At 38.2% G+C, this 21,798-nt stretch overlaps 1 protein-coding gene across 1 annotated transcript in view; it reads right to left on the reverse strand.

Annotated features, from left to right (window-relative positions):
• Positions 1-21,798, reverse strand: part of PDZD8 (PDZ domain containing 8) — a 77,717-nt gene that overhangs the window by 40,699 nt on the left and 15,220 nt on the right. The window contains exon 2 of the mRNA XM_040254768.1: positions 9,343-9,468. Coding sequence (XP_040110702.1) covers positions 9,343-9,468 — 126 coding nt within the window. The remainder of the gene's footprint in view (positions 1-9,342; positions 9,469-21,798) is intronic.

Genomic DNA, 21,798 nt, shown 5'->3' on the forward strand with positions numbered 1-21,798 from the left:
AATGGCTGAGTAATATTCCACTGAATATATGTATCACATCTCATTTCATTCCTCTGTCAATGGACATTTAAGTTGCTTCCATGTCTTGGCTACTGAAAATAGTGCTGCGCTGAACATGGGGGTGAATGTATCTTTTCACATCATGTTTTTCTCCAGGTATATGTCGGCGAGTGGGATTGCGGGGTCATATGGTAGCTCTACTTTTAGTTTTTTAAGGAACCTCCATTCTGTTCTCCATAGTGACTGTACCAATTTACATCCCCACCAACAGTGTAGGAGAATTCCCTTCTCTCCACATCCTCTCTAGCATTTACTGTTTTAAACTCAATTGACTTTTGAAAATAACAACAAAGGATTTAGACTATTACATAAACTTTACTGATAAAACAGTGGCAGGATTTGAGAGCACTGACTCCAGTTTTGAAAAAAGTTCTGCTCTGAGTAAAGTACTATCAAGCAGAACTGCATGCTACAGAGAAATCGTCTATGAAAGGAAGAGTCAATCAATGCAGCCGATTTCCCTGTTGTCTTACTTTAAGAAATTGCTGTGCCGTCTCATCCTTCAGCAGCCACCACCCTTGGCAAGTCACAGGGGCCATCAACATGAAGGCAAGATCATCCACCAGCAGAGCTGATGACTTGCTGGAGGCTCATATGGGGGTGAGCATCGCTTGAGAGTCAAGTCTTTTATAATTAAGGTATGTACATTTTTCTAGACATAATACTATCACACACTTAATAGACTACAGTCTATTTTACATGTATTGGGGAACCAAAACATTCATGTGATTTGCTTTATCGTCATGTTGTGGTGCTCTGGAACTATGCCTATACAATTACAAAAGAAACAATACTATTTCCAACACAATAATCTTAGGGAAGAGGAAGCGGGGGAAGAAAAGAATACCTACATAAACCTAGGGCAAGTGAACTCCAAATTTAGGAACTTCTGAGAAGCCTGCTTCTAGTCAAAAACAACCTAACTACAGGAAGATTACTTAATTATACCCCAGAGAAGTGTATAGAATCAAAGGGAAATCATTCAATTATTTTATTTGATTTATTTATCTCTTACTGCTAGAGGAACTTAAACAGTTAAATAAATACAGGCATAAGCATAAGATCTCTAGGAATTCAGTTCATCTTGTAGAGTTATGTCCAAATTCAGAGTTACAGACCATTATTGTTACAGATCTACATAGCTTTTAAAAAAAACTTTAGGAATAATATTCAGCAACAGTGCCAAGTAATTCTTCTGCTTTTCAACAGCTCACTTTGAGTGGAAGTTTTCCCTTAAACAAAATTAAATATCTCATGTTTGAGCTAATTTCCTTTGCTCTCTCCTCCGGCCTTTATATAAATGATGCTTCATTATTAATATACATTTCTGTATCTCAAGATCTTCCTGAAAAGGTAATTTAAAAAATGACTTGCCTTCAAACAGATTAAAAAAAAAATTCCAAAATTTATATACTTCTAACACAATATGAAAAATTTAAGAATCAAAACTTTCTTCAGCAAGCTAAAAAAAAAAAAAAAGACTATGAAGATAGAATGAGTGAAGAATTTTGAAGTCAAACAAACCTAGCTTCAAATTCCAGCTATGTGGTTTTAAGCAAGTAACTTGTGGATCTCAGTTCTTCATCTATAAAACAGATATATTACTAATCTCATGAAGATGTTCTGAGGACTGAAATAATGAATGCAAAGTGCCTACTATATATATATATATATATATGTATATTGCAGATAATAAGTAAATGCTATTAACAACAATAAAAGTATCATGCCCCCAAATATATTCAAATTTAGCTAGATATTTTCTCTTTTGAAAAAAGATAAAACTGTCAAATATTAAAGTAAATACAGACTATAAGGTACATCTATTTACCAACTACTCAGAAGGGGAAAGTTAATATTTAGGATTATTTACTGCAGATAATTTTTTTTTAAGTTACCACTTGAGTCAAAAATAAATAAGTGAATGAACTCAAACTCAATCCTAAAATAAATGGAAGATTACAGACAAATGTTAGCTAGAATTATATCCTTGGTTTTAACTTTTTAAATAGCTCATGAATTTGAAATGAATTTCAAAACTCCATGTTAACAGCCTTCTCCATGGAAGAACTAAGTACTTCACTATATAATATGGATATAACGCTACTTTAAAGTATTAATTCCTTCTGCCAAATTTTTATTTCAGCTGCCTCTAATAAAAGAAACAAGATCAGCTAATTTTATTTCAAAATTGTTTAATCACACGATTAAACCCTTCCCTTTGCCTTATAAAAATCTAAGTAAAAATATGTATTTGTGGTTCTAGAAGGATGGTGGTAGTGATAGCATGGTTTTGAGTCTCCCAAAATCTACCCATAAAAGCACAGAGAACAATCAGGAAAACAAAGGCAAAACCTGTCAACAACATCTACAACAAAACCAGGTGAACAGTACTTCAGGTGATAGTGGTAAAGTGGTCACACAAACTCTCCAACAGACTGCAGTTATAAAAAGTGGATAAAAAGAATTGTAAAAACACATTTAAAGGCAATGAAAACCTTCCCAAAGCAGAGAGAAACCAGAGGACAGTCTAATTTCAAAAAATTTCAAGGAGTACAAATTACTAGCTTGGGGTTTATATAGCTCAGGGCTAGAGCTGCAGGAAAATGGTGGTATAGTTCATGCAGCAGAAAGTTGAAGCTTTATGGGTTTTAACTATCAGAGGATGGAGTGCAAAGCCGACAGAGGAGCTAGAAATTATGGGGTGACCCCTAGGAGCAAAGAAACCACTGAGAGGGTAAGTTCCATCTCTGCTCAAATCCTTGGCTGACTGCTATATACAGGAGGAGACTCTGGAACACCAGTCTAACACGGCAGCAGTGCGAAGACAAAACAGAGAGCGGAAACACGCTGCTGCGGGGAAGATGGAAAGGCGGGAAGGGTAAGGAGACAAAGTTTGCAACTTGAGGACAGGAAAGCCAACTGCCCTCTAGAACATAACATCAACCATTCCAGAATATAACAGAATCCAGAGTCTCCACAACTCATTACTTCCAATGTCCAGTTTTCAAGAAGCAGCAGCAAGAAAAAGAAAAGCAAAGAAAAAAAGACAAGGTCATGTCACAAGCATATAGGAGCCAGTTTGAAGAGGCTCCAAGAAGCTACATCTGAGAAAATTTAGGCACCAAAATAATTAAGCATGGTAAAGAATTATAACCATTGAAAAAAACAGGAATCCATGAGTACATGCTGTTAACAGATAATTATGGGATAAGGCAGAACTCTTGATAATAAAAGTAGAATGCCAAGGGCTATGGTTTTTCTGTATTTGTGTTAACATTTAAAAATTTTTTAAATGATGTATTTTTGGAATCCAGTAAAACAAAACAACACTCTAAAAGGTGCTGAGAAAACAGAAGCTCTACAACACTGTAAGTATGACTCACTGAAGAACTGACCTTAATTAGAACTTTTATCTATAATAAGGACAGGCTATCCTAAATATACTGCTTTAGAGTACAGAACTCTCACACAACAAAACTTTACAGGCTTTGCTTTCACTGACTATAATCTTAGCTTGTTTCTTAAAAATATCACTGGTTGCTAAAACCAGGAAAACAGAAGAGATGAGATGAGATGAGAAGAGGCCCACTACACTGTTTAATGTACAAAGATGTAGGGGCAAATCCCTTCTAGAATTTGACATCAGAATCTCTCTTCCCCTGAAAAGCAGGCATGGTTTATCAAGAGATTAAAAACTAAGAAACCTATCAAGTTTCCTTCTCCAGAAAACTGACCTCTTTTCTACAAGACTGTTTTTGATCTAACTGATCTTCTATTTAACTGCACATGGGAATAATATTTTCTTTTGCAAAGTATCTAAAATCCTCTTAGAAGCTGAACTATAAAAATAATCTTAATAATCTTAGTGACTGCAACACTAATGTGAAATAATTTAGTCTTCTAATAGCAGTACTACAAACACAGCAGTTGAGATCTTCTGTGATTAAAAAACTAACTTTAGTCAATGCAAAAAAAAAAAAAAAAGGCAACTTCAGAATGACTGTGTTGCTTTCTAAAACATTTGATAAAAGCAAGGTGTAAGAACCAATTTTTACAAACACAACTATGTTTCCATTCCCAAGCTTTATTTGGGAAATTCAAAACTGTATTTCATATAATTAGAAAACAACTTCCCTTCACGGTGCAACATTCTTTCAAATTAATGAAATTCAAATTCCAGTTCTCACAACTAAATGTCCAAAAAACCCAGTTTTCTATAAAGATTTACTTTTTTCTTGATAAATATGAGAATGATTATATCAAGGCATAATAACAGAAGTTACATCTACTGAGGCCTTAGTGTGTAGTAATGGCACCCCACTCCAGTACTTTTGCCTGGAGAATCCCGTGGACAGAGGAGCCTGGTGGGCTGCTGTTCCTAGGGTTGCCCAGAGTCAGACACAAGTGAAGCGACTTAGCAGCAGCAACAGGCACTATAGTTTATTTACCATCTCTGATCACAATCACCAGCAAAGCAGCACACTTGTCCATTTTTACAGATGTGTAACTTGCCCAAGAACATGTAACTAACAGTAAAACCGTAAGGCCAGGATGTGAACATAGCACTTGCTAACTCAAAAGTCAGGATTATTTCTACTTCACGTTGCCTTCTGAAGCATAAAGCTGTACAACTCCGATATTTTCAGTAAATGGTTGTCTATGAATACTTCTAACTTGTTTCTTCTTTGGCAAAATTTACTCTTAAATTACAACAGCTAAGTTTGGTAAATCTTCACACAGACTTCTGGCAGTCTGAAACTCAAAATAAAGTTAAGAAAGAAAAAAATCCTCACAGAGAACCAACCATTTTATTATTTCAAAATAAAGTTTAAAAAAATAAAGAAATCCTTGCAGAAAGCCATCACTGTCTGTGGGTGATGAGTATGATCCTTTCCTGGATTTCAGGAAAACATTATTAAAGTTATATTTTACTTGATTCAAGGTCAAGTTCAAAAATGCTTAAGAAACAAACATTTAAAAGAATATTAAGCTAGGGGATTTCCCTGGTGGCAGAGTGGATAAGAATCTACCTGCTAATGCAGGGGACATGGGTTTGATCCCTGGTCCAAGAGGATTCCACACGCTACGGAAGCCCATGTGCCACAACTTCTGAGTCTGTGCTCTAGATCCCACAGGCCCCAGCTACTGAGCCTGCGTGACGCAACTACTGAAGCCCACGTGCCCAGAGCCTGTGTCACACCACAGAAGCCACCACAGTCAGAAGCCTTTGCACTGCCACAAAGAGTAGCCCCTCTCATGGCAGCTAGAGAAAGCACATGTGCAGCAGTAAAGACCCAGGGCAACCAAAAGATAAAAATTAAAAAAATATTATATTAAATTAAAACTATAACAACATTGGGCTTCCCAGGTGGCTCAGTGGTAAAGAATCCTCCTGCCAATGCAGGAGACGCAGCAGATGCAGGTCTGACTCCTGGATTGGGAAGATCCTCTGTAGGAGGAAATGGCAAACCACTCTAGAGTTTTTGCCTAGAGAAGCGCATGGACAGAGGACCCTGGCAGGCTGCAGTCCATGGGCTGACACAACTTAAGAGACTAAGCATGCACGAACATGACAATACTAAGTGATCCCTATGACACTGTAACAACTTGGACATGTTTAAATAGGTCTCAAGGAGGAGAAGTGTGAACACGCATGCCTAAACGTTAAAAACCCAAGAAACTTCGAATCATGATAGCATGCTAATTTAGAACAATTTTATCTACATACAAGTGGTCTACAGATATGTTCTAATCTTAACTGGTTTACACTCTTTCAAAAATGTGATCATTCTAAAACACTCTTCTATTTGTTTCAAATATTTTCACATGAAGCTGGGTTTCAAAGAGGCAGAGGAACCAGAGATTAAATTGCCAACATTTGCTGGATCATGGAGAAAGCAAGGGAGTTCCAGAAAAATATCTACTTTTGCTTCATTGACTGTGCTAAAGTCTCTGACTGTGTGGATCACAACAAACTGTGGAAAATTCTTTAAGAGATAGGAGTACCAGACCATCTTAACCTGTTTCCTGAGAAACCTGTAGGCAGGTCAAGAAGTAACAATTACAACCAGACATGGAACTCACTGGTTCAAAATTGGGAAAGTAGTACAACAAGGCTGTATATTGTCAACTTCTGTGCAGAGTAGTACATCATGTGAAACGCTGGGCTGGATGAACCACAGGCTGGAATCAAGATTGCCAGGAGAAATGTCAACAACCTCAGATATGCAGATGATACTACTCTAATGGCAGAAAGTAAGGAGGAACTAAAGAGACTCTTCATGAGGGTGAAAGAGGAGAGTGAAAAAGCTGTCTTGAAACTCAACATTCAAAAAAACTAAAATCAAGGCATCAGGTCCCATCATGTCATGGCAAGCAGAAAGGGAAGAGTAGTAGTGACAGATTTTCTTTTCTTGGGATCCAAAATCACTGCTGACAGTGACTGCAGCCATGAAATTAAAAGACGCTTGCTCTTTGGAAGACCTAGACACCATATTATAAAGCAAAGATTAAAAAGCAAAGAGTCATGCTGATGTATGGCAAAACCAATACAATATTATAAAGTAATTAGCCTCCAATTAAAATAAATAAATTTATATTAAATAAAAAATAAAAAGCAAAGATATCACTTTGCCAACAAAGGTCCATGTAGTCAAAACTATGGTTTTTCCAGTAGTCATGTATGGATGTGAAAGTTGGACCATAAAGAAGGCTGTGTGCCAAAGAATTGATGCTTTTGAACTGTGGTGTTGGAGAAGACTCTTGAGAGTCCCTTGGACAGCAAGGAGATCAAACCAGTCAATCCTAAAGGAAATCAACACTGAATACTAATTGGAAGGACTTATGCTGAAGTTGAAGCTCTAATACTTTGGCCATCTGATGTAAAGAGCTGACTCATTGGAAAAAAACCCTAAAGCTGGGAAAGACTGAAGCCAAAAGGCGAAGTGGGCGGCAAAAGATGAGATGGTTAGATAGCATTACCGACTCAATGGACCTGAATCTGAGCAAACTCCAAGAGATAGTGGAGGACAGAGGAGCCTGGCATGCTACAGTTCATGAGGTCACCAAGAGTCGGATACTACTTAGCAACTGAACAACTTTTCACATCACTAAGTGAAGCAGTCATGGTAAAAATATCTTAAGAGCTCTTAAGCCTTAAGCTTCCAAAATTGAAATAAACGAAAAGTATTTTTTTGTTCTTCCTCCAAAAAGGGGGGCATTATTATTTGTTCTTCTGTTTTTTCTAGAGTGTCATTTTCTGTTTTAGAAGTTACAATAAACCACACAAGATGAATTTATATTCAGTAGGGGGAAAACTTAAAATACTGAGATTATAATAGTATATTTCCTTTAGTGTGAATTCTAGAAACTTGGACACTATATGAATTGAGAGTTCTATTTTTATAGTAACAAAAATGTTAGAAGAAAATAATGTAAAAAAGATTTTAATAAAAATGAGATGAATGTTTCAACTTCTCAACACAAAGACAAAAAAGCAAGGATGAGTTGAAAACAATAATTTATTCTCTCCTCCATTAACAATTTTAAGTATGCCTTAAACTATGTGAATAATACACAGCACCACAACACTAAGTAACTTTACACGGTCAGGTGTGTAACCATAGTGACTAAAAACTATTGAGACAGCGTGCTTGTTTCCAAGATTAAGCTGTCACCCGGGAAAAGGTGCTAGCACTATATAACCCAAGCCTACAAGGACTAACATAAGAACATGAACCACTGTCCAGGCTTTGTCCTTCAACTCTCCAAAAATACTGGTCTTTATTTTTATTTTTTGACAAGGTGATACAGTCACAAAAAAACAAACAGTACAAAAAAAGTTTATAGTGAGAAGTTTGGCTCCCACCTTCACCCTTGTCCAGCATCATTAACCCAGTTTCCTTCACCTTTTCCCCATAAAAATCTTTACTGGTTTCTTATATATTCTTTGTTATACAGGTCCTTATTAAAATAAAGTAGGATACATATACTTCACAAATTGTCATGTTTTTCTTCGTATCATTGATCTCAATTCAACACGACCTAAATAATGCTTTACCATACTCTCTTGATGCCTTCATAGTCTTGGGTCCAAGACTGACCCAAGGCTTTAGGTGAGCAGTATCTCAGATGCAGCAAGAGAATAGTGAGCAAAGGAGACAACAGTAGCTAGTGGTTAAAAGCCACAAGCAATAGACACAAGGAGCTTGGTATGTTTAAATATCTAAGGCTGGGAATGGCGAACTATGGTCCATGGACCAAATCCAGTCCACTGTTTGTTTTTCTATGGCCTGTGGGCTACCAATGGTTTCCACATTTTTAAATGGTTAAAAAAAAAAATCAAAAGAACTTTATGACACACAAAAATTATGAAATTCATATAATACAGCTTTATGCTTACACAGTCAAGTCATGCCCATTCATTTGCCTACTGTCTTATCTATGACTGCTTTCTTACTACAAGGCAGAGTTGAGTAATTGCAAAAGAAACCATGTGAATGCCAAAGCCTACACTATTTACTTATCTGGCACTTTAGAGGAAAAATCTGCCATCCTCTTCTCTAAGAAGGCCTATTTGGCTGAAGCACTGTGAGTGAGGGGCTGAGTACAAAAAGAAACTAGAGAGGTAAAGAGGGGCATGCATGTCATGGTAATGATTTGGGTCTATAGTCTAAGGGGAATGGGGAAGCCATTAAGAGGATTTTAAGTAGGAAAGGGCCAATCAGATACGCATTTTGAAAAGCTTATTCTGCCTGTCACATTGGTAACCAGTGTTAGGAGATAAGGAAGGAGGCTAATGTAGTAAGTAGTTCAAGCAACGTATAGACACAGCTTAGACTATAGGGATGGAAAAATAAAGAGGCTGGGCCAGATTATTTCTGAGATTCCCTTCCAGCTTAAAATTTAAGAATCACAAGGGTTTACAAGTCTGGTTTTGCAACTTTCCAGGGTATTTTTAATTATCAAAAACAATTTTCCAAACTGTTATGCTATGAACAGCTTTCTAACAGGTAGTAAGAAATATGCCAACAGAGCATTATGTATCTAAGAAGTCTGGAAATTACTGCAGGATAAATGATTCCCCCCATTAGCATGCTTTTTAAAATATAGTTTATATTTTCTATAAGTTGGAAAGGACTACTCTTATGAAATTTACCACAAAAGAATTTACAGATAATATAATATAAATTAACACAGAGGGGAACAAGCACAAATACTGCTCAAGTGCATTTTTGGAATACCTTCTTTCCTCTAAGGTAGTAATAACAAAGAACATACCTGCTACATTCCAGCAATGTAACTTTAAGGCGGCCTTCAGTAAGTGCCCATTGTTGTATATGGATAAGCTTTTCATCGTCGTCTTCAAATCCTTGCAAGGTTTGGAACGGGAAAAAAGGCTTATACCTGACAAAAGTAAAGATAAGTCTAAATTTCTGAATAATAAACAGCACACTTTAAAGCACAGTAACAAAACCTACCTGTAGGAAACAACACAAAACAAAACACCGAATACTTAAATTATAAAACCAAAGTTTACCACTCCCCCGCATAACTGGCTGTAAATGGTGCTTTCTTGGCGGCAGTCAAAACTTCCTGGTTTTTCTGGCATGACCTCACTCACCAGGCAGGACTCCGGGAAGAAAGTTAAAGAAAATCTAAGGCCAACCAGTGGGCTCTGACACTTGAGTGGGGAGGAGAGAGATTCCTTCTGGACCAGATGGGATCTTGTTCCTACAGTAACAAGATCAAAATTCAGAATGCCCTGTTCCATGGAAACAATATAACTGGATAGTGATTAGTACTAGATAATGATAAATAATAACACAACAACAATTAACAGTAGCAAAGGTATTTATCAGAGATGTTTACTATTTGCCAGGCAGTGTGCTAAGAGCTTTACATGCTTTGTATCTTATTCATGCTCACAATCCTGAGTGGGCAATATTACTAGCTTCCCTTTCCAGATGAAGTGAGGGTTAGAAAGGTTAAAGAATTTGTTCAACATTACATGGTGAGTAGCACAACCAGAATTCAAGCTATTCTGACTTCATCAAAGCTCAAACTACATAACATTTCCATTATGTAGTGTTTATAAACAAACACTTCCGTTACCTATGAATTATTCAGGTCTTTATGTGTTCATTGTTAATACTCTAGGTTTTTATGGAGATGCTTGTGGTAAGTTACAAACTGCAGCTTTAAAAATCTTTACTTTGACACATAATTCGTACCTCTCCATTTAAGCAAAGGATAAAGAAAATAAGAGAAAATTGGAGGTGAGGGTCTATAGTTTTCAATTAACCCTACTTGCTGTCACTAGGTATGACATCTGCCTGCTCAAAAGCTTTATGCCTTCTCACTAACCATACAATATAAAAGATAGTCAAAAGTTCTTGGTTTCATATTCAAGGTCTACCAAAACCAATGTTTCCAATAGCATTTTTCCTTAATAGAAACTTTCCAATCTAGAAGAGTAGTCACCTCATGAACCCAGAAGATGCCATGTGTATTCCTGCTTTCAAGCCTTTTGCACAAAGTGAAGGTTTCTCCTATTCCTCAAAGCCTACTCAAACCCTAAACATTCGGCTTTAGGTCCTGTATCATGGTAGACCACACACACTGCTTTCATTCTTCTTTATCTTATGGTGATTTAAAAACTGCTGGGCATTTACGCCTTGAAGTCTCAGATGTAATCTGGTCTTACAATTATCTAACCCCTCACACATACCATCAGGACTGAAGCATGTAAATCGATCTGGTTTCTAAAAATCCAACATTAAAAATGAAACAAACATTAAGAAAATATGAATGGCCCTCAACAGTTTATACTGAAAAAGATTGTTAGAGGGAGAGAAATACTATTTTACGGTTGCCCGCTAAAACAGGAGTAAAGAAAGGCACTTCTCAGGGAAAGGTGAGAAGGCACACAGACAACGCTCAGTGCTCTTCTGCTGTTTCTGAAATGGATGGAGAGCAGAAAGGCCCCTTTAGTTTCTTAACTTCCACTGAAGGTATTTGATTCAGACAGACTGGCGCCAAATTTCTGAGAGGAAAAAAGTTAGAAACTACATCTATCATAGAAATGACAGATGATGTGGTAGCTGAGTGTTTTTAATAAGCCTTATGACTCCTGAAGAACATGTTACAGTCACTCTATTAGAAACAAAAAATCGCAAAAAGCACTACATACACTAGCAACTTTGAATGATCCAGGTGCTAAATCACAGCTGCTCCATGAATTACCTTTTCTTGTCAAATATAAAGCTAAAATTCAATTAAGAAATTTCTCACAGGTGTGTGACTTCAATGTTACAAGCAATAAAATCTAATTTGGGTTTATTAATACTTCTAGGGGTGTTGCTGAAAGGATTTCTGCACAAAAATAAACTAAAATTAAAAAATGTATTCCATTAAAAAATAGCACACTAAACAGTGGGATAAAGCTACTTGTTCAACACCCTCTCATCATTCACAAAAACAGAATCAAAATGGCTTAAAGACTTTAAGACATGATACCGTAAAACTCCGAGAGGAGAACATAGGCAAAACGTTCTCTGACATAAATCATACCAGTATTTTCATAGGTCAACCTCCCAAGGCAATAGAAATAAACATAAACAAATAGAACCTAATCAAACTTATAAGCTTTTGTACCGCAAAAATAAATAAATAAACAAAACAAAAAGATGACCTACAGATCGGGAGAAAATATTTGCAAATGATGCAACTGACATGGGCTTAATTTCTGAAATATACCAACAATTCATATAACTGAACAAGAAAACAGCCCAAAATAAAAATGGGCAGAAGATCTAAAAAGACATTTCTCCACAAAGAATAAATACAGATGGCCAGTAAGCACATGAAAAGATGCTCAACATCACTAATTATCAAAGAAATGCAAATCAAAATTATTACAATGACGTACTACCTCAAACTGGTCAGAATGGCCATTATTAAAGAGTCTACAAACGACAAATGCTGGGGAGGGTATGGAGAAAAGGGAACCCTCCTACCTGGTTGGTGGTAATGCAAGTTGGTGTGGTCATAGTCACTCTAGAAAACAACAGAGAGGTTCCTCAGAAAACTAAAAACAGAATTACCATATGATCCAGCAATCATACTCCTGGGCATATATCCAGACAATACTATAATTCAGAAAAATACATGCACCCCTATGTTCACAGTAGCACTATTCACAACAGCCAAGACAGAGAAACAACCTCTACATGTCCACAGACAGATGAACGAATAAGGAAGATGTGCTACACACATACAACCAAAGATTATTCAGCCATAAAAAAGAACAAGATAACGCCACTTGCAGCAGCACAGGTCAACAGATGCAGCTAGAGATTATCGTACTAAGTGAAGTAAGTCAGAAAGAGAAAGACAGATACCATGTAATGTAACTTATCAGTTCAGTTCAGTTGCTCAGTCGTGTCTGACTCTTTGAGACTCCATGAACCGCAGCACGACAGGCCTCCCTGTCCATCACTAACTCCTGGAGTCCACCCAAACCCATGTTCATTGAGTCGGTGATGCCATCCAACCATCTCATCCTCTGTCGTCCCCTTCTCCTCCTGCCCTCAATCTTTCCCAGCATCAGGGTCTTTTCAAATGAGTCAGCTCTTCGCATCAGGTGGCCAAAGTACTGGAGTTTCAGCTTCAACATCAGTCCTACCAATGAACACCCAGGACTGATTTCCTTTAGGATGGACTGGCTGGATCTCCTTGCAGTCCAAGGGACTCTCAAGAGTCTTCTCCAACATCACAGTTCAAAGCATCAATTCTTCGGCACTCAGCTTTCTTTATAATCCAACTCTCACATCCATACATGACCTCTGGAAAACCATAGCCTTGACTAGATGGACCTTTGTTGACAAAGTAACGTCTCTGCTTTTTAATATGCTGTCTAGGTTGGTCATAACTTTCCTTCCAAGGAGTAAGCATCTTTTAATTTCATGGCTCCAGTCACCATCTGCAGTGATTTTGGAGCCCCCCAAAATAAAGTCAGCCACTGTTTCCACTGTTTCTTTTTTAAGGCCAAGTCACGCAGCATGTGGGATCTTAGTTTCCCAACCAGGTCTTGAATCAGGGACCCCTGCATTAACCACTGAACCACCTGGGAAGTCCCTGAAGAATCTAAAATATGACACAAATGAACCTATCCATGAAAAATCAAGGACACAGAGAACAGCCTGGTGGTTGCCAAGGGGGAGGGATTTGGGAGAGGGATAAAGTTGGAGGTTGGGGTTAACACATGTAAGTTTTAACATATAGAATGGATAGACATCTAGGTCCTACTGTATAGCACAGGGAACTATATTCAACATTCTGTGATAAACCATGATGGAAAAGAATATGAAAAAGAATGTATTAATATATGTGTGTATAACTGAGTCACTTTGCTGTATAGCAGTAATTAACACAACACTGCCAATTAAACTATACTTCAACAAAACAAAACAAAAGCCACTTGTTCACAAGTTAATAAACAGAATCCACACACTTTCAAAGAACACTTGGTTTTCAAAACTTTTAGTTCAGGTCTTTAGTAGCTCAAGCTCATAAAGGAATCTAAACAATGAAGCAGGCTACTTCTATACCTTCCTTTTGTCTTCCCAAGGGAACATTTCATGCAAAGACAGGCACAATAAAGAACAGAAATGGTATGGACCTAACAGAAGCGGAAGATATTAATTAAGAAGAGGTGGCAACAATACACAGAAGAACTATAAAAAAAGATCTTCATGACCCAGATAATCACGATGGTGTGATCACTCACCTAGAGCCAGACATCCTGAAATGCGGGCCTTAGGAAGCATCCCTACAAACAAAGCTAGTGGAGGTGATGGAATGTTAGTTGAGCTATTTCAAATCCTAAAAGATGATGCTGTGAAAGTGCTGCACTCAATATGCCAGCAAACTTGGAAAACTCAGCAGTGGCCACAGGATTGGAAAAGATTAGTGTTCATTCCAATCCCAAAGAAAGGCAATGCCAAAGAATGCTAAAACTACTGCACAACTGCACTCATCTCACATGCTAGTAAAGAAATGCTCAAAATTCTCCAAGCCAGACTTCAACAGTACGTGAACTTCCAGACATTCAAGCTGGATTGAGAAAACACAGAGGAACCAGAGATCAAATTGCCAACATCCATTGGATCATGGAAAAAGCGAGTTCCAGAAAAACATCTACCTCTGTTTTATTGACTATGCCAAAGCCTTTGACTGTGTGGATGCAAACAAACCATGGAAAATACCAGACCACCTGACCTGCCTCCTGAGAAATCTGGATGCAAGTCAAGAAGCAACAGTTAGAACTGGACATGGAACAACAGACTGGTTCCAAATAGGAAAAGGAGTACGTCAATGCTATATATTGTCACCCTGCTTATTTAACTTGTATGCAGAGTACATCATGAGAAATGCTGAGCTGGAGGAAGCACAAGCTGGAATCAAGATTCCCGGGAGAAATATCAATAACCTCAGATATGCAGATGACACCACCCTCATGGCAGAAAGCTAAGAACTAAAGAGCCTCTTGATGAAAGGGAAAGAGGAGAGTGAAAAAGTTGGCTTAAAGCTCAACATTCAGAAAACTAATATCATGGCATCCGGTCCCATCACTTCATGACAAACAGATGGGGAAACAGTGACAGACTTTATTTTGGGGGGCTCCAAAATCACTGCAGATGGTGATTGCAGCCATGAAATTAAAAGACACTTGCTCCTTGGAAGAAAAGTTATGACCAACCTAGATAGCATATTAAAAAGCAGAGATGTTACTTTACCAACAAAGGTCTGTCTAGTCAAAGGTATGGTTCTTTCAGTAGTCACGTATGGATGTGAGAGTTGGACTATAAAGGAAGCTGAGCCCCGAAGAATTGATGCTTTTGAACTGTGGTGTTGGAGAAGACTCTTGAGAGACCCTTGGACAGCAAGGAGATCCAACTAGTCCATTCTAAAGGAAATCAGTCCTGAATATTCACTGGAAGGACTGATGCTGAAGCTGAAACTCCAATACTTTGGCACCTGATGCAAAGAACTGACTCACTAGAAAAGACCCTGATGCTGGGAAAGATTGAAGGCAGGAGAAGAAGGGGACAACAGAGGATGAGATGGTTGGATGGCATCACAGACTCAATGGACATGAGTTTGAGTAAGCTCCGGAAGTTGGTGATTGACAGGGAAGCCTGGTGTGCTGCAGTCCACGGGGTTGCAAAGAGTCAGAGCAACTGAGTGACTGAACTGAACTTTGTCTTCCCACCCTTTCACAAAATCCTTTCATTAGCCTTTATCTCTTGTTAACCTATCAACTTAAAACTGTCAGTTTTCTCACTCAAGTTCCCAGAAGACAAACCTTTTACAAGCTATCTGTATTTCCTCTTGTAGAAAACTTTAAAAACCAATCTGGGAAGATGGTCTTTCGTAACAACAGCATGAGATACTCCATTGACTTGCTCCCAGTAAAACTGGGGAAATTATTAAAACAAATATCAAGGCCTCTGGAAATGGTTCCAAGGGCAAACAGCAAGTAAAGAAACTTCTAATCAAGAAAACCTATAGAAACGTGGTAAGAAAGATGACAATCTGTGGTGCTGAAGTCGAGACTGCTCCCACCAATAGGCTCAGCAAGAAAGAGATTTCACTCTGGACTGCTGAAGCCAGGAACACAGGCTGCCTTGCCATCACCACCACCCCAACTCCAAATCCCTGTCAGAGGAAAGAACAGGTCATCAGTGTTTCTCATCTGGCCCTCAACTATCTATGATGAGGTTAAGTTCAGGGCAAGAGTGCTCAAGAAATTGGGAGCTCCTTTCATTGACCCTGTCCCCACTTGAGAAACACAGACTCTATCTTGGGCATAACACATCTTGGATTGTCCTTGCCCTGGTTCATGACACAGTGGTTCTCTGCCAAGAGAGGCAACCCAAGAGGACTTTAGGCTTCTGCCACCCCCGCATCTCACTTCCATCTAACATCCAACAGCTAGAGCCAGGGAACATTCCAGGGCATTGTTGAAAACAAAAGTCATGTCAGAGGCTTAACACGCCACTAAAATAATCCAAGCAAGTCACTAAAACAATCATTAAACAAACACACACTAAACCCTGGGCGAGGGGGACAGTAGCCAGTTACTATAATGTATTATCTAAAATACTTGGTTTCCAACAAAAAATATGAAGATTATAAACAGGACTGCATAATCTGTAAAGCAGAAAGAAAGCAGGCAACACAAACTACAACCTGCCAGTTAAAATGACCAGGTGTTGGACTTAACAGAAAAAGACTTTAAAATAGCTCCTAAAAACATGTTTGTGCAAAAAATGTTTAAAGCATGATTATAGAAGTAAAAGGAGGTATTATGACAATGTCACATGAAATCTTTAATATCAATGGATGCATTGATATATTTTTAAAAATATATATTAAAAAAAGTGTGAATTCTGGGCTTGAAAAATACAATAAAATTTAAAGTACAGAGAAATTTTCAAGTTCAACAAAAGGGCTCTGAACAGTAGCTATGAACTTGTAGAAGAAAAAAAAGTAGTGAACTGGAAGACAGAGCAACAGAGGTTGCCAAGCCAAAGAACAGGGGGTGGGTGTGGGGGGTGGTGGATGAAGAAACACAAACTGAGCCTTAGATAAATGATACCACTGAGTATACCAACATAAACATAATGGGAGGGCCAGTGGGAAGCGGGGAGAGAGAGAGAAAAGCAGAAAAATATTCAAATAGAGGTAGCTGCTACTGCTAAGCTGCTTCAGTCGTGTCCGACTCTGTGCGACCCCACATAAGGCAGCCCCCTTGGCTCTTTCATCCCTGGGACTCTCCAGGCAAGAATACTGGAGTGGGTTGCCATTTCCTTCTCTAAAATAGAGGTAGCTAATAAGCCCCAAAGCCACAAATTACATGATTTCATTCATATGAAAATCGAGAATAAAGACATCTACAGAGACAGAAAATAATTAGTGGTTGCTTACGGTTTAGGGTGATAGATGGGTAAGGAGGATGATGGTTGAGGGTATGGGGTTTTGTTTTTGAGTTGATAAAAAATGGTTTAAAATGACAATAATGACAGTAGTACGTATCTGTGAATATACTGAAAACCACTGAATTGTAGGTTTAAATAGATGAATTTGGAGTATGAATTATATCTCAATAAAGCTACTTTTAAAAAATCTAACCCAGTTACCTAGAGATAATTGTTCTTGTCATTGTTTTGATATGTAAATGTTTGGTTAGAATTATCTGATTAAAGAAACAAAACCATACACGACACTTTCCATTAAAATAACTTATAGGGGACACACAGTTTTTCAAGGCAGAAGCCCAGTGTGTCCCCCTTTGCCTGACAAAACAATAAATCTCTCCTTTCCTAACTAAAATAAAATAAAGTAACTTACAGGTTGTTTTAAGGGTTATGAGAAAGAGTTACTGAATGGCTACCATACCAGGGACTGACTGTATAAAGCACTTGTTTGCTCACTTAACTCCCCCAAACCAGGCATTAGCACACTGTACATAAGGAAACAGTCCTAGATGCCTCACAAACACTACACACTGGAGCCAAAACTGGAACCTATATTAGTTTCCTAGCACTGGCACAACAGAATCCCACAGACTGGGTGGCATGAAAAACAGAAGCTTGTTTTCTTACAGTGGAAGTCAAAGATCAAGATGCCAGGAGAGCTGGTTTCTGGTAAGAGCTCTCTCCTGGCTCACAGCCAGCCACCTTCTTGCTGTATCCTCTGCTCACACATACTCTGCACACATACTTTTGGTATCTCTTCCTTTTCTTGTAAGGAGCCAGTCTCACTAGGATTAGAACTCCATCCTTATGAACTCTTTAATGTTAATTACCTCCTTAAAGGCCCTATTATCTCAAATAATTACACTGAAGGTTAGGGCTTTAACATTTTGGGGGCACAATTTGTCCATAAAAGAACCCCAACATAACTCCAGAGCCTGGTCTACAGTTCTGAGGCTGACTTGATGACCACCCTGATTTCTGCTGGAACACATGCTCTAAACCTGGTCTGCAGTGATCTGACAAGGATGGGCATGGTTTCACATATACTACTGTGCTTGATTCTCACTCAGCAACAACAGGGTGAGGCACAGCTGCAGATCATTTCCCCATTTCACACAATAGGTTCAGAGAGAACAAAGAGCCTTGCTGGAGACTGTATCCTTTATTAAAAAGTTACATGACATACATGCCAACAAAATGAGGGTCGAAAGCAAGAAAGAAGAATGTAATCCAGGAAACAGGGGATCCAAGTCAAGAAGGCAATGATGTCCTGAACCCAGATGACAGACTGTGGCAAACCAAGGGACAAGTCCAGTTTGGGGAAGGTGATGAAAACTCCAAGAAGGAAATCTCCAGAAAATAGGGAATAAAAGAAGAAATAAGGAAGAGGTTCATTTTTCAATTAAATCTTGAAGATTTGGTTAAGACAATTTGGTAAGAGGATATAAAAGAATTCAAACTTGACTCTAGGAACTTACTTGAATGGCTCAAAGATTTTTAAACTGTAGTATAGAAAAGGAAGCATAAACCAGCATATTTGGCAAATTGTACAGACCTAGCAATAAGGTATATATAGCAATCAAGGAAGATTTAAGTCTGAATAGAACATAATTGTTATCATATATAATGAAGGGTGCAGTTCAGTGAATGAGCTGAAAATAGCGACATAACTGGACTGGGAAAAGACAGAAAGGAACGCGCTGCTGCTGCTGCTGCTGCTAAGTCGCTTCAGTCGTGTCCGCCTCTGTGCGACCCCACAGAGGGCAGCCCACCAGGTTTCCATGTCCCTGGGATTCTCCAGGGAAGAATACTGGAGTGGGTTGCCACTTCCTTCTCCAATGCATGCTGCTGCTGCTAAGTCGCTTCAGTCATGTCCGACTCAATGCATGCATGCATGCTAAGTCGCTTCAGTCGTGTCTGACTCTGTGCAACCCCATGGACAGCAGCCCACCAGGCTCCTCTGTCCACAGGATTCTCCAGGCAAGAATACTGGGGTGGGTGGCCATTTCCTTCTCCAAAAGGAAGGTGAGAAGGTATCATTTAGCTAAATCTTCATCTATCTTAGAAGGAAGTCAATCAATAGAAAATATTTAAAGATGCTGAAGCAAGACAACTGACTGTATGACTTGGTTGAACAATATAGGTAATGTCATAATTAATTAGTACAGCTAATGTTTACTGAGTACTTACTACATAAGTCATTTATTAATTCTCGCAATTTTGTAAGACAGATACTATAATTAATCCCCATTTTGTAGATGAAGAAACTGAGACACAGAGAGGTTTAAAACACTTGCTCAAGGTTACACAATTAGTAAGTGGTAAAGCCAAGAAGAGAATCTAAGCAGTCTGGCTTCAAAATCTATGCTATTTATCATTGCCTCTTGAATTAAAAGTCGCTAAAAACAGAAATATAAATGGTACTGAAGACTGTGACTTACAGGAGGAAAGTAGAGGGTTTAGGGAAGTAATCATTGGTTTTATCAGTCCTTCTATTATGTTTGATTTTAAAATTATGTACATTAACTCAAATGAAAAGACATGCATGAATACATGGTAAGTCGCTTCAGTCGTATCCAACTCTTTGCAACGCTATGGACTGTAGCCCACCAGGCTCCTCTGTCCATAGAATTATCCACGCAAGAATACCAGAGCGGGTTACCAGGCCCCACTCCGGGGGATCTTCCCGACCCAGGAATCAAACCCGTGTCTTTAAGTCTCCTACACTGGCAGACAGGTTCTCCAAATGAAAAGACAGATGATATCAAATGTGGAAAAGGATGTGAAACTGCGAGTGTGCTATTGTAACTACTGTGAAAGTGTGTGGCTATATCTACTACACCAGGATAGACGCTTAACCTATGACTCAGCAATCCCAGATCCCCAACAGAATGTGCATAAATGTTCACCAAAAACATGTGTAAGAATACTCATAACAGCAACATCCAACTGTCTATCAACAGAAGGGATAAATCGAGGTACGTGTGGAAGACACCACAGCAAATATAATGAACAAACTATATCTATACACAATAACATGGAAACAATCTCACAAATGTACTGTTGAGTCAAAGAACCAGAAAAACAATGAGTGTAAACACTATGGCTCAATTTATAAAAGTTAAAAAACAGGCACCCCGCCTCACCGCCCCCCCACAAAAAGCAATGGTGGTAGATGGCAGGACAGTAGTTACTCCTAAGCAGAGCAGGGAAGGTAGCATATGAGGGACCTCCTGATTGCTGGTAATATTCTATTCCTTGTTCTGAATGCTGTTTTATTCATTTTGTAAAAATTCACTGAACTTTTACAGTTAGTATGCTTTTTAAGCAGTGAGTTATACTGCAGTAAAAGTTTAAAAGAAAAACCATGTTTAATTTTAAAATATGTTACTTTGATAACATTTTAAAAATACATATTTAAAATTTTACACTTACAAGAAATGCCAAGCCTTTTTCTCATTTGTGGATCCGAGAGAATCTTTTTTAACATCTAAAATATGTTTTTGCTCTAAGATGTTTCAAGACTGTTCTATAAGCACCCTGAATGCCAGCTGGTGACATCTCCATCACATGGCAGCAGTAGAACTGTTTGCAAACACTGTGATCTTTAGAGAAAAGGCTTTACTACAAACCCAATGTAAAAATATTCTCAGGCCTAAATCTACTTTGGACTTCACCATGGGTTCTTGCATCCTTGCCATAATAATAAATCAGCTAGAGTTTTCAACTCAATAAAATGGAAAACTTTTGACCAATTAAGAGATAATAATAACAATAAAAAAGGCACAACTGTCTCGAAACATTGCTTGCCTTCTATTTCTCAAAATATTCATGTAAAAATTGGATGAGGCCTTGTCAAGGAGGCAAGGCGTTGTGTAAACATGACTTAGAGTCATACAAACACAGATTATGGTCCCAGTTCCTAGATATTTGTTTCAAAATAATCAAAGGAGGGGAGCATGGGAAGATACAGTTGATCAAAAGTAACTACAAGTTAATGACTGTCTGGCTACAGATAATGGGGTTTATCAAACTATTTCTCTTAACTTTTGAGTAAGCTTGAAATTTCCCATAATGGAGAATTAGAAGTTTATTCTGTATACTAAAACAACTTGGATTCTTTTTCTTTCCTTTCTCTTCTATACTTTCCTTAGCAACATCATTTGTTCTCACTCCATCTATGAATTCCATATATTTATGCTTAAAAGTAAATGGAATACCTTTGCTTCAAACTTGCTCCTCCTCTCCTGTTTTCTCTTATTGGCATCACTGATTTCATGAACTCTTATAAACCTGAAGTTAACTTGTACCTCCTCCTCACGACCATCCAGTTCCACCTCCGCTCCCCCAATTTCATACTGCTAAACTGTCTCTTCTACTATTCTTCTGCGTTCCCCACTAGCTTGGTTCAGGTTATCAACGATTACTCAGAATTTTGTGACTTCTAAAATTATGTTTCCTCTTCTTAAAAAAGACTATTTTCTGAACCCAAAACAAGAGCCTTTGACCTTTATTTTCTTTAAATAAAAATCTACTTCACAGGACTATTAATTAGAGAGTTCACACATGTGAAGTACCTCAGAGTTCTCAGCAGGTAACAGGTATACAGATGCTAGTTTTCTCCCTTCTCTGTGCTTGAGTCTCATCAAACTGGCTTCTTAATGTCCCTAAAGATAGTACACAGTGTCCTGAT

Source organism: Oryx dammah, unplaced genomic scaffold (genome assembly GCF_014754425.2).
Source record: "Oryx dammah isolate SB20612 unplaced genomic scaffold, SCBI_Odam_1.1 HiC_scaffold_14, whole genome shotgun sequence".
Taxonomy (NCBI): Eukaryota; Metazoa; Chordata; class Mammalia; order Artiodactyla; family Bovidae; genus Oryx; species Oryx dammah.